This window comes from Oncorhynchus masou, chromosome 16 (genome assembly GCF_036934945.1).
Source record: "Oncorhynchus masou masou isolate Uvic2021 chromosome 16, UVic_Omas_1.1, whole genome shotgun sequence".
NCBI classification, from domain to species: domain Eukaryota; kingdom Metazoa; phylum Chordata; class Actinopteri; order Salmoniformes; family Salmonidae; genus Oncorhynchus; species Oncorhynchus masou.
This window is the reverse complement of record NC_088227.1, coordinates 44299911-44314633: the sequence shown is the minus strand read 5'-3', so window position 1 is coordinate 44314633 and position 14723 is coordinate 44299911. Positions and strand designations below refer to the sequence as shown.

General features: G+C 45.2%; 1 protein-coding gene across 1 annotated transcript in view; it reads left to right on the top strand.

The window, feature by feature from the left end:
• fndc4a (fibronectin type III domain containing 4a) overlaps positions 1-14723 on the top strand; it is a 63145-nt gene that overhangs the window by 19350 nt on the left and 29072 nt on the right. The window contains exon 4 of the mRNA XM_064991754.1: positions 2071-2275. Coding sequence (XP_064847826.1) covers positions 2071-2275 — 205 coding nt within the window. The remainder of the gene's footprint in view (positions 1-2070; positions 2276-14723) is intronic.

Here is a 14723-nt window from a genome sequence, read left to right as displayed (position 1 = left end):
TGTCACCATTGCCATGGATTCTCAGCAATGTTGTTCTGCTATTTTTATTGACTTGGCCAAATCTTTTGATACGGTAGACCATTTCATGCTTGTGGGCCGGCTAAGGAGTATTGGTGTCTGAGGGGTCTTTGGCCTGGTTTGCTAACTACCTCTCTCTCTCAAAGAGTGTAGTGCATAAAGTCAGAATATTTGCTGTCTCCGCCACTGCCTGTCACCATGGGAGTACCCCAAGGCTCATTCTAGGACCCACGCTATTTTCAGTGTACATCAACAACATAGCTCAGGCAGTAGGAAGCTCTCTCATCCATTTATATGCAGATGATACAGTCTTATACACAGCTGACCCCTCCTTGGATGTTGTGTTAAATGCTCGACAACAAAGCTTTCTTAGTGTCCAACAAGCTTTATCTACCCTTAACCTTGTTCTGAACACCTCCAAAACAAAGGTCATGTGGTTTGGTAAGAAGAATGCCCCTCTCCCCACTGGTGTGACTACTATCTCTGAGGGTTTAGAGATTGAGGTGATCACCTCATACAAGTATTGGGAGTATAGCTAGACGGTACACTGTCCTTCTCTCAGCACATATCCAAGCTGCAGGCTAAGGTTAAATCTAGAGTTGGTTTCCTCGATTGTAATCGCTCCTCTTTCACCCTAGTTATTACCTGGTACTCCCTGTATATAGCCATGTTATTACCGGGTACTTCCTGTATATAGCCATGTTATTACCTGGTACTTCCTGTATATAGCCATGTTATTACCTGGTACTTCCTGTATATAACCATGTTATTACCTGGTACTCTGTGTATATAGCCATGTTATTACCTGGCACTCCCTGTATATGGCCATATTTTTACCTGGTACTCCCAGTGTATATAGCCATGTTATTACCTGGTACTCCCTGTATATAGCCATGTTATTACCTGGTACTCCCTGTATATAGCCATGTTATTACCTGGTACTCCCTGTGTATAACCATGTTATTACCTGGTACTCCCTGTGTATATAACCATGTTATTGCCTAGTACTTCCTGTATATAACCATGTTATTACCTGGTACTCCCTGTGTATATAACCATGTTATTACCTGGTACTTCCTGTATATAACCATGTTATTACCTGGTACTTCCTGTATATAACCATGTTATTACCTGGTACTTCCTGTATATAACCATGTTATTACCTGGTACTTCCTGTATATAACCATGTTATTACCTGGTACTACCTGTGTATATAGCCATGTTATTACCTGGTACTCCCTGTGTATAACCATGTTATTACCTGGTACTCCCTGTATATAACCATGTTATTACCTGGTACTCCCTGTATATAGCCATGTTATTACCTGGTACTTCCTGTATATAACCATGTTATTACCTGGTACTTCCTGTATATAACCATGTTATTACCTGGTACTCCCTGTGTATAACCATGTTATTACCTGGTACTCCCTGTATATAACCATGTTATTACCTGGTACTTCCTGTATATAACCATGTTATTACCTGGTACTCCCTGTGTATAACCATGTTATTACCTGGTACTTCCTGTATATAACCATGTTATTACCTGGTACTCCCTGTGTATATAGCCATGTTATTACCTGGTACTTCCTGTATATAACCATGTTATTACCTGGTACTCCCTGTGTATAACCATGTTATTACCTGGTACTTCCTGTATATAACCATGTTATTACCTGGTACTCCCTGTGTATATAGCCATGTTATTACCTGGTACTTCCTGTATATAACCATGTTATTACCTGGTACTTCCTGTATATAACCATGTTATTACCTGGTACTCCCTGTGTATAACCATGTTATTACCTGGTACTTCCTGTATATAACCATGTTATTACCTGGTACTCCCTGTGTATAACCATGTTATTACCTGGTAATTCCTGTATATAACCATGTTATTACCTGGTACTCCCTGTATCTTTTTTTTAATCCTTTATCTTGTCAGTAAGCATTTCACTATTAGTCTACACCTGTTGTTTACCAAGCATGTGACATAAAACATTGGATTTGATTGATATGAATACCCTATATCTCTGTCCTGTATTTCAGAGACAGCAGGGCCACACCCAGCGCTTCATCAGGGAGGTGAATACCACCAGCAAGGCCTGTGTTCTGTGGGATCTGGACGAGGAGACAGACTATATTATCCAGGTCCAGTCCATTGGTCTGTACGGAGAGAGTCAGGCCAGCAAGAGGGTCCACTTCAGAACCCTCAAGAAGTCTGACCGCTTCCTGTCCAATAGCTCCAACCAAGGTACATTTACACTACCCCTACCCCTAATGTTAACCCCTCACCCTGACCCCTAACCCCTTCCCTACCCCTACCCCTACCCCTAATGTTAACCCCTCACCCTGACCCCTAACCCCTTACCATTCCCCACCAATAGCTCCAACCAAGGTACATTTACACTAACCCTACCCCTAATGTTAACCCCTCACCCTGACCCATAACCCCTTACCATTCCCCACCAACAGCTCCAACCAAGGTACATTTACACTAACCCTGACCCCTAATGTTAACCCCTCACCCTGACCCCTAACCCCTTATTATTCCCCACCAACAGCTCCAACCAAGGTACATTTACACTACCCCTACCCCTAATGTTAACCCCTCACCCTGACCCCTAACCCCTTACCATTCCCCACCAACAGCTCCAACCAAGGTAACCTTTACCTTACCCCTACCCCTAATGTTAACCCCTAACCCTGACCCCTAACCCCTTACCATTCCCCACCAACAGCTCCAACCAAGGTAACCTTTACCCTACCCCTACCCCTAATGTTAACCCCTAACCCTGACCCATAACCCCTTACCATTCCCCACCAATAGCTCCAACCAAGGGTACATTTACACTAACCCTGATCCCTAACCCCTTACCATTCCCCACCAACAGCTCCAACCAAGGTAACCTTTACACTACCCCTACCCCTAATGTTAACCCCTCACCCTGACCCCTAACCATTCCCCACCAACAGCTCCAACCAAGGTAACCTTTACCTTACCCCTACCCCTAATGTTAACCCCTAACCCTGACCCCTAACCCCTTCCCTACCCCTACCCCTACCCCTTACCCTACCCCTAATGTTGACCCCTTGCTCTTACCCCCAAATCCGAATATGACACTAACCCTGACCCCTAACTCCTTGCACTTGCACTTCAGTTTTATATAGAAGCTTCATATGGGCTATGGGATTTGTGTGTTCGTTTTCCTTTATCCTTATCAGTGTCTATTGTAACGTTTTAATGAGGTGCTGATCATAGAAAATGTCAATGTGATTGTAATTTACGGGTAATTAACGATGCCTGTTTATCGATGTCTGTCTAGGGCGGTAGGGCTCTAGGGCCTTCGTTGCTGCATTACATAATGGAGCAGAAGTGTTTTGAGAGGCACCTCATGTTCTATCACACCTGAGATACCTTCTGGAGAGACACCTCATGTTCTATCACACCTGAGATACCTTCTGGAGAGACACATTATGTTCTATCACACCTGAGATACCTTCTGGAGAGACATCTCATGTTCTATCACACCTGAGATACCTTCTGGAGAGACACCTCATGTTCTATCACACCTGAGATACCTTCTGGAGAGACACCTCATGTTCTATCACACCTGGCCCACCCACCTGAGGTACCTTCTTGCCTGCAGGCACAGATAGAGAGGAAGTCCCTGTTTTAGAAAAGGACTGCCCTGCTTTCTCTCTCTGCCTCTTTGTGATGTTGTTGCATTTCTGCATGCAGATATAGAATGAGGCTGATACAAAATGAGGTAGAATGAGGCAGATACACAATGAGGTAGATACAGAATTAAGCAGATACGCAACGAGGTAGATACAGAATGAGGTAGATACAGAATTAAGCAGATACGCAACGAGGTAGATACAGAATTAAGCAGATACGCAACGAGGTAGATACAGAATGAGGTAGATACAGAATTAGACAGAAACAGAATGAGATAGATACAGAATGAGGTAGAATGAGGCAGATACAGAATGAGTTAGAATAAGACAGATACAGAATGAGGGAGAATGAGGCAAATATAGAAGGAGGTAGAGTGAGGCAGATACAGAATGCGGATAGAATGACAGATACAGAATGAGGTAGAATGAGGTAGATACAGAATGAGGTAGAATGAGGCAGATACAAAATGAGGAAGATACATAATGAAGTATAATGAGGCAAATACAGAATGAGGTAGATACAGAAATAGGAACAAACAGAATGAGGAACAATTAGTCAGATACAGAATGAGGCAGATACAGAATGAGGCAAATACAGAATGAGGTAGATACAGAAATAGGAACAAACAGAATGAGGAACAATTAGTCAGATACAGAATGAGGCAGATACAGAATGAGGCAAATACAGAATGAGGTAGATACAGAAATAGGAACAAACAGAATGAGGAACAATTAGTCAGATACAGAATGAGGTAGATACAGAAATAGGAACAAACAGAATGAGTAACAATTAGTCAGATACAGAATGAGGTAGATACAGAATGAGGTAGATACAGAATGAGGTAGATACAGAATGAGGTAGATACAAAATGAGGTAGATACAGAATGAGGTAGATACAGAATGAGGTAGATACAGAATGAGGTAGAACGGGGCAGATACACAATGATGTAGATACATAACGAGGTAGAATAAGGCAGATACAGAATGAGGCAGAATGAGGCAGATACAGAATTAAGTAGTTACAGAATGAAGTAGATACAGAATGACATATATGCAGAATGAGGCAGATACAGAATTAGGCTGGATGAGGCAGATACAGAATGAGGCAGGTACAGAATGGGTTAGAAAGAGGCAGATACAGAATTAGGTAGATACAGAATTAGGTAGATACAGAATTAGGTAGATACAGAATGAGATATATACATAATAAGGTACAGAATGAGACTAGATTGAAAATGAGGTAGATATAGAATAAGGTGCAGAACTGGGTTTAAATACTATTTTAAATATTTAAAAAAAACTTTAGCTGGGCTTTATTGAGCAGGCTAAATACAAAACTTGAAAATTAAGCAAATTCTTAAAAGTATTTCAAATATTTGTAATCAGGTCTGGAGTACACTATGTCAGTTAAATGCCAGTAGCCTTCAGGATCCTGTAGACGCCAACGGTCTCTATCTCAGTTTATTTTCTACCACCATTCAATTCAATATTGACATGGCACGAGCCGCTCTCTCTTAATTCATTATAGACAGTCTGGGTCCCACCCCCCTTTCTCTCTCTCTCTGTCTCTCTGTCTCTCTCTCTCTCTCTCTCTCTCTCTTTCTTTCCCTCTCTCTCTCTCTTTCTTTCCCCACCTCTCTCTCTCACTCTCACTCTATCCCTCTCTCTCTCTCTCTGGCTGCTGTGAATTTATGCAACTGTATCTCAACCCAGTGTGGCTAATCAGGATATCGACACACTCTCTAAAACACTTCACGTTGGGTATTACGTTTGACATGTTAGTCATTTAGCAGATGCTCTTATCCAGAGCGACTTAGACGAGCAATTAGGGTCAAGTGCCTTGCTCAAGGGCACATAGAGAAGATATTTAACCTAGTCGGCTCGGGAATTCGAACCAGCGACCTTTCGGCTACTGGCGCACAACAACGGCTCGCTAGGCTACCTGGCATATGGCTGTGGTTGAAAATGACTGGGCTGTGACCGATCGACTGAGGCTAGCTCTCTATCCCTTCAGTATGCGCTGATGGACTGGTGAACTGAATTTGAAAGACGAGTACTCTATATAGCCAGTCATGCAGATTCCTAGGTGTTTAATTATTTTGTTATTTTAATTAATAGCGTGCTGTTAAGTGTGCTCTTTAAAAAAATAAACATTATTCAAGCAGTGATTGTAGTCTATCAGGTTGTGTACATGGTGAACGCTGATGCTAGTGAATTATGAATGTTCAGTTTGGCTGACTCAGGCCGGGTACCATTAGAAAGGCTGGCGTGATCAGCTGAAGTGAAAGACCAGAAAGAGACATAGTCAAAATCAACCCATCTATTCATTTCTCAGTGTCAAGCTCTTTCACCATTTCAATTTGGACAGGTTTTTTTTGTGATTGAGCTGTTGACTAATGTGAATTATGTAAAACAACCAAGGACGTTACTTCCTATAAATCTACAGCCTGCTGTTTGCCGTGGCGCCCCTCTGGCTGTACTGAGACAATCCAATCACTGAGCTTCCTGTGTGAGGGTTCGTTAATGTTTGTGGTGTTCACGACACAGTTAAACGTATTTTTCCTTGTTTATTTCCTCGACCTCTTCCATGTTATCTGTACATTATCTATATAGTTGGGTAATGTAGAGTGGAAAACTACATATCTTTGTAGTGATCAAAGTGAAATTAATAACTTCACGATGCTCCAATGGATATTTGATGTATGTTTTATTTGTTTGTTTGTTTTTACCCCTCAACCAATAGGTGCCCTTCTTTGCGAGGCATTGGAAAACCTTCCTGGTCTTTGTGGTTGAATCTGTTCTTGACATTCACTGCTCGACTGAGGGACCTTGCAGATAATTGTATGTGTGTGGTACAGAGGTGGCGTAGTCATTTAAAAATGGTTAGTGACTATTCTCGCACAGTAGTTCCTATATAGATGCTGGATCCATTTTATAAACCCGTCTCCAATAAAACATTTCTGTGGGACCTTAAATAGATTGCTTGTTCAAAGGCCTTTTCGGCGTCAATAGATATAACGACAAGGTCCACGTTGGGTAACCTCTGAGAAAACATCATGTTGAAGAGGCGCCTAAGATTGAAGAATGACTTTCTGTTAGGGATAAAGCCGGTCTGGTCCGAATCAACTAAATGGCCTGTTAGCCAGAGTTTTTGCTAAGATCTTTTGGTCTGCATTGAAGAGAGATATGGAATCTGGCATTGATGTCATTTAACATTTACATTTAAGTCATTTAGCAGACGCTCTTATCCAGAGCGACTTACAAATTGGTGAATTCACCTTCTGACATCCAGTGGAACAGCCACTTTACAATAGTGCATCTAAATCATTAAGGGGGGGGGTGAGAAGGATTACTTATCCTATCCTAGGTATTCCTTGAAGAGGTGGGGTTTCAGGTGTCTCCGGAAGGTGGTGATTGACTCCGCTGTCCTGGCGTCGTGAGGGAGTTTGTTCCACCATTGGGGGGCCAGAGCAGCGAACAGTTTTGACTGGGCTGAGCGGGAACTGTACTTCCTCAGTGGTAGGGAGGCGAGCAGGCCAGAGGTGGATGAACGCAGTGCCCTTGCTTGGGTGTAGGGCCTGATCAGAGCCTGGAGGTACTGCGGTGCCGTTCCCCTCACAGCTCCGTAGGCAAGCACCATGGTCTTGTAGCGGATGCGAGCTTCAACTGGAAGCCAGTGGAGAGAGCGGAGGAGCGGGGTGACGTGAGAGAACTTGGGAAGGTTGAACACCAGACGGGCTGCGGCGTTCTGGATGAGTTGTAGGGGTTTAATGGCACAGGCAGGGAGCCCAGCCAACAGCGAGTTGCAGTAATCCAGACGGGAGATGACAAGTGCCTGGATTAGGACCTGCGCCGCTTCCTGTGTGAGGCAGGGTCGTACTCTGCGGATGTTGTAGAGCATGAACCTACAGGAACGGGCCACCGCCATGATGTTGGTTGAGAACGACAGGGTGTTGTCCAGGATCACGCCAAGGTTCTTAGCGCTCTGGGAGGAGGACACAATGGAGTTGTCAACCGTGATGGCGAGATCATGGAACGGGCAGTCCTTCCCCGGGAGGAAGAGCAGCTCCGTCTTGCCGAGGTTCAGCTTGAGGTGGTGATCCGTCATCCACACTGATATGTCTGCCAGACATGCAGAGATGCGATTCGCCACCTGGTCATCAGAAGGGGGAAAGGAGAAGATTAGTTGTGTGTCGTCTGCATAGCAATGATAGGAGAGACCATGTGAGGTTATGACAGAGCCAAGTGACTTGGTGTATAGCGAGAATAGGAGAGGGCCTAGAACAGAGCCCTGGGGGACACCAGTGGTGAGAGCGCGTGGCGGGAGACAGATTCTCGCCACGCCACCTGGTAGGAGCGACCTGTCAGGTAGGACGCAATCCAAGCGTGGGCCGCGCCGGAGATGCCCAACTCGGAGAGGGTGGAGAGGAGGATCTGATGGTTCACAGTATCGAAGGCAGCCGATAGGTCTAGAAGGATGAGAGCAGAGGAGAGAGAGTTAGCTTTAGCAGTGCGGAGCGCCTCCGTGATACAGAGAAGAGCAGTCTCAGTTGAATGACTAGTCTTGAAACCTGACTGATTTGGATCAAGAAGGTCATTCTGAGAGAGATAGCGGGAGAGCTGGCCAAGGACGGCACGTTCAAGAGTTTTGGAGAGAAAAGAAAGAAGGGATACTGGTCTGTAGTTGTTGACATCGGAGGGATCGAGTGTAGGTTTTTTCAGAAGGGGTGCAACTCTCGCTCTCTTGAAGACGGAAGGGACGTAGCCAGCGGTCAGGGATGAGTTGATGAGCGAGGTGAGGTAAGGAGAAGGTCTCCGGAGATGGTCTGGAGAAGAGAGGAGGGGATAGGGTCAAGCGGGCAGGTTGTTGGGCGGCCGGCCGTCACAAGAAGCGAGATTTCATCTGGAGAGAGAGGGGAGAAAGAGGTCAGAGCACAGGGTAGGGCAGTGTGAGCAGAACCAGCGGTGTCGTTTGACTTAGCAAACGAGGATCGGATGTCGTCGACCTTCTTTTCAAAATGGTTGACGAAGTCATCTGCAGAGAGGGAGGAGGGGGGAGGGGGAGGAGGATTCAGGAGGGAGGAGAAGGTGGCAAAGAGCTTCCTAGGGTTAGAGGCAGATGCTTGGAATTTAGAGTGGTAGAAAGTGGCTTTAGCAGCAGAGACAGAGGAGGAAAATGTAGAGAGGAGGGAGTGAAAGGATGCCAGGTCCGCAGGGAGGCGAGTTTTCCTCCATTTCCGCTCGGCTGCCCGGAGCTCTGTTCTGTGAGCTCGCAATGAGTCATCGAGCCATGGAGCGGGAGGGGAGGACCGAGCCGGCCTGGAGGATAGGGGACATAGAGAGTCAAAGGATGCAGAAAGGGAAGAGAGGAGGGTTGAGGAGGCAGAATCAGGAGATAGGTTGGAGAAGGTATGAGCAGAGGGAAGAGATGATAGGATGGAAGAGGAGAGAGTAGCGGGGAGAGAGAGCGAAGGTTGGGACGGCGCGATACCATCCGAGTAGGGGCAGTGTGGGAAGTGTTGGATGAGAGCGAGAGGGAAAAGGATACAAGGTAGTGGTCGGAGACTTGGAGGGGAGTTGCAATGAGGTTAGTGGAAGAACAGCATCTAGTAAAGATGAGGTCGAGCGTATTGCCTGCCTTGTGAGTAGGGGGAAGGTGAGAGGGTGAGGTCAAAAGAGGAGAGGAGTGGAAAGAAGGAGGCAGAGAGGAATGAGTCAAAGGTAGACGTGGGGAGGTTAAAGTCGCCCAGGACTGTGAGAGGTGAGCCGTCCTCAGGAAAGGAGCTTATCAAGGCATCAAGCTCATTGATGAACTCTCCGAGGAACCTGGAGGGCGATAAATGATAAGGATGTTAAGCTTGAAAGGGCTGGTAACTGTGACAGCATGGAATTCAAAGGAGGCGATAGACAGATGGTTAAGGGGAGAGAGAGAATGACCACTTGGGAGAGATGAGGATCCCGGTGCCACCACCCCGCTGACCAGAAGCTCTCGGGGTGTGCGAGAACACGTGGGCGGACGAAGAGAGAGCAGTAGGAGTAGCAGTGTTATCTGTGGTGATCCATGTTTCCGTCAGTGCCAAGAAGTCGAGGGACTGGAGGGAGGCATAGGCTGAGATGAACTCTGCCTTGTTGGCCGCAGATCGGCAGTTCCAGAGGCTACCGGAGACCTGGAACTCCACGTGGGTCGTGCGCGCTGGGACCACCAGATTAGGGTGGCCGCGGCCACGCGGTGTGGAGCGTTTCTATGGTCTGTGCAGAGAGGAGAGAACAGGGATAGATAGGCTACGCTAATGCAAAGGAGATTGGAATGACAAGTGGACTACTCGTCACGAATGTTCAGAAAGTTAAGCTTACGTAGCAAGAATCTTATTGACTAAAATGATACAGTACTGCTGGAGTAGGCTAGCTGGTAGTGGCTGCGATGTTGACACTACACTAATCAAGTCGTTCCGTCGAGTGTAATAGTTTCTACAGTGCTGCTATTCGGGGGCTAGCTGGCTAGCTAGCAGGTTGATTGCGTTACGTTACCTTAGAAGAACGACAATAGCTGGCTAGCTAACCTAGAAAAACGCTCTAGGCTACACAATTGTCTTAGATACAAAGACGGCTATGTAGCTAGCTAGCTACGATCAAACAAATCAAACCGTTGTACTGTAATAGTTTCTACAGTGCTGCTATTCGGGGGCTAGCTGGCTAGCTACGTTAACAGAACGACAATAGCTGGCCAGCTAACCTAGAAAATCGCTCTAGACTTCACAATTGTCTTAGATACAAAGACGGCTATGTAGCTGGCTAGCTACGATCAAACAAATCAAACCGTTGTACTGTAATGAAGTGAAATGAAAATGTGATACTACCTGTGGAGCGACGGAATGTTGACCGGGTAGTTGAAGTTCAATTCGGTAGAGGTAGGCTAGCTGTTGGCTAGCTAGCTAGCAGCATCTCCTACGTTAAGGACGACAAATAGCTGGCTAGCTAACCTCGGTAAATTAAGATAATCACTCTAAGTCTACACACTCTAAACTACACAATTATCTTGGATACGAAGACAGCGAAGACAACTATGTAGCTAGCTGACACTACGCTAATCGAGTCGTTCAGTTGAGTGTAATAGTTTCTACAGTGCTGGTGGACAGTGGATGTTAGCTAGCTGCTTAGCTAGCTGCTGGGCAGATACGTTAGGACGACGAAATACGATAATTATGCAATTATCTTTGATACAAAGACGGCTATGTAGCTAGCTAAGAAGAAATTGCTAAGATTAGACAAATCAAACCGTTGTACTATAATGAAATGTAATGAAAAGTTATACTACCTGCGGACCGAAGTGTAGATGCGACCGCTCGCTCCAACCCGGAACCGGATGTCCTTATAGGCGAAGAGAGTAATTCCCCAAGATACAGATTTAACTTTGTGTATCATTTTGGTTGCTCTCAGTTTTTGGCAGTTGTCTGGCAAGTCATTTGTGCGGTTTGTCACCAAACTAAAAAATATTTGTGCTTGTTATAAGAGAAAATATTTAGCAATTTCTTTTAGCTGAGAGAATCCGATTATATTCAAAGTTTTATTTTATTTATGTTTCTCCATAGATGGATGACTATCATTCTCCATATTCAGTAAGTGAATTTATTTTTCAAATTCTACAAAATGTTTTCTGTTTTTCTCCTGGCAGCCTGAAAGGACATGATACAGCCTCTCAAATAAGCATTCAGTGTTTCCCACAATACTAGAGATGTCTCATTCTGTGTTGTTGGTATCAAAGAAAAATTATATTTGGTCTTTAAGGTGTTCACAGAATGTCAGTTCTGTGAGGAGCTGAGGGTTTAACCTCTAGACCCTCTCGCTTGATACGATGTCACCCAATCGCAGGGAAAAAGGTGAGTGGGACTGCGGTCAGAAATTATAATATCATGATACTTCACATTACAGGTGTAAGGGACTAATTTAGCATCAACCAAAAAGTAGTCAATTCGGGTATAAGCATTGTGAACATGAGAGTGAAATGAGTATTCCATACCTGTAAGATTGGAGATGATCCAAATATCAAATAAGTTAGAATTTTTGATGAATTTTTGATGTAGGTATTCAAGAATTTGCTTGAATAGGAGGTAGGAGGTAGGGGTACGCCGGGTAGAGTACATGGTTAAGGTCCCCCCACCAATGACCAGGTTTAGTATGGGAGATATGGGAGATATCTGGAATCAGGGCAAGGACTCTTTTGAAAAACGTGAGGTTATCAATGTTTGGCCCATATATATTCAGTAGAGTTACAGAAGTAGAATGGGTCAATTACGATCACCCTTTCTATTTGCTTCTACACCTGCATTGCTTGCTGTTTGGGGGTTTTAGGCTGGGTTTCTGTACAGCACTTTGAGATATCAGCTGATGTACGAAGGGCTATATAAAATCAATTTGATTTGATTTGTAATAGTGGTTTTAGTGGTTTTATGTAGAAAGGGAATTTCTTTCCGTACCAGAATCGCTGTGCCTCTCGTTTTGGCGGAGAAGCTAGAATGAATAACCTACCCACCTACATTTGAGTCTGCTACGAGAATTGTTTTTCAGATGGGCTGCAAAAAAATATAATATCAGACGAGAGTGATTTCATGTGGGCTAGGACCTTGTCTCTCTTGATTGGTTTGTTTAAATCCTTGACATTCCAGGAAGTAAATGTAAGCCCCGCCCTCCTCTCGTTTGTAGTTCCTATGGTGACCTGCATAACGGGCAACTCAATCAAAAGTATGAAAGCGCACTAAACCATCAAGAGCAGTAAGCCCCGCCCTCCTCCATACAGTGCCTTCAGAAAATATTCAGACCGCTTGACTTTTTCCTCATTTTTTACATTACAGCCTAATTCTAAAATTGATTCAATTTGGGTTTTTTTCTCGACAATCTACACACAATACCCCATAATGACAAAGCAAAAACAGGTTATTGAAAGTTTTGCAAATGTATAAAAGAAAATAAACAGAAATACCTTATTTATTCAGACCCTTTGCTATGAGACTCGAAACTGAGCTCAGGTGCATCGTGTTTCCATTGATCATCCTTGAGATGTTTCTACAACTTGATTGGAGTCCACCTGTGGTAAATTCAATTGATTGGACATGATTTGGAAAGGCAGACCTGTCTATATAAGGTCCTACAGTTGACAGTGCATGTCAGAGCAAAAACCAAACCATGAGGTCGAAGGATTTGTCCGTAGAGCTCAGAGACAGGATTGTGTCGATGTACAGATCTGGGGAAGGGTACCCAAAAAATTCTGCAGCATTGAAGGTTCCTAAGAACACAGTGGCACAATCGGGGTAGAAGGGCCTTGGTCAGGGAGGTGACCCAGAAAACAATGCTCACTCTGAACCTTCCAGAAGGACAACCATCTCTGCAGCACTCCACCAATCAGGCCTTTATGGTAGAGTGGCCAGATGGACGCCACTCCTCAGAAAAAGGCACATGACAGCCCGCTTGGAGTTTGCCAAAATGCACCTGAAGACTCTCAGACCATGAGAAACAAGATTCTCTGGTCTGATGAAACCAAGATTGAACTCTTTGGCCTGAATGCCAAGCGTCACGTCTGGAGAAAACCTGGCACCATCCCTACGGTGAAGCATGGTGGTGGCAGCATCATGCTGTGGGGATGTTTTTCAGCAGGGACTGGGAGACTAGTCAGGATAGAGGCAAAGATAATGGCGTAAAGTACAGAGAGATCGATGATAAAAACAGAGTGCTTGAGACCTCAGACTGGAGCGAAGGTTCATCTTCCAACCGGACAACAAATGACACCGATTTTCCTACACTAGTAACTGGACGAGGAGTGGGACAACATTCCAAAGGCCACAATCAACAGCCTGATCAACTCTTATGTGAAGGAGATGTGTCGCCGCTGCATGAGGCAAATGGTGGTCACACCAGATACTGACTGGTTTTCCGGCACACGCCCATACCTTTTTTTTAAGGTACACTGTAGATACACAAGTATGTGGACCTTCAAATCAGTGGATTTGTCTATTTCAGCCACATCCGTTGCTGACAGGTGTATAAAATCGAGCACACAACCATGCAATCTCCATAGACAAACATTGGCAGTAGAATGGCCTTACTGAAGAGCTCAGTGACTTTCAACGTGGCACCGTCATAGGATGCCACCTTTCCAACAAGTCAGTTCATCAAATTTCTGCCCTGCTAAAGCTGGCCCTGGTCAAATGTAAGTGCTGTTACTGTGAAGTGGAAACGTCTAGGAGCAACAACGGCTCAGCCACAAAGTGGTAGGCCACACAAGCTCACAGAGCGGGACCGTCGAGTGATGAGGCGAGTAGCTCGTAAAAATCGTCTGTCCACGGCTGCAACACTCACTACCGAGTTCCAAACTGCCTCTGGAAGCAACGTCAGCACAGGGACTGTTCGTCGGGAGCTTCATAAAATGGGCTTCTGTCACGCCCTGATCTGTTTCACCAATCAGTGTGCTTGTCTCCACACCCCCCTCCAGGTGTCGCCCGTTTTCCCCATTATCCCCTGTGTATTTATACCTGTGTTCTCTGTTTGTCTGTTGCCAGTTTGTCTTGTTTGTCAAGCTTACCAGCGTTTGTCCTGTCAGCTCCTGTCTTTTCCCAGTCTTTCTTTTTTTTTTGCCCTCCTGGTTTTCACCCTTGCCTGTCCTGACCCTGAACCCGCACGCCTGACTTGCCTGTCATCCTGTACCTTTGCCTCTGTTGCTGTTGCTGACATAAACATTGTTACCTCGACACGGTCTGCATCTGGGTCTTACCTTATCCTGATAGGTTTCCATGGAAGAGCAGCTGCACACAAGCCTAAGACAGACAGACAGACAGACAGACAGACAGACAGACAGACAGACAGACAGACAGAGTTTGTGGGTATGTATTCTGTGCAGACAGATCAAATGCCAAGTGTCGGCTCACTCTTCACCATCTGGCAGTCCAATGGACGAATCTGAGTTTGGCGGATTCCAGGAGAACGCTACCTGCCCCAATACATAGTGCCAACTGTAAAGTTTGGTGGAGGA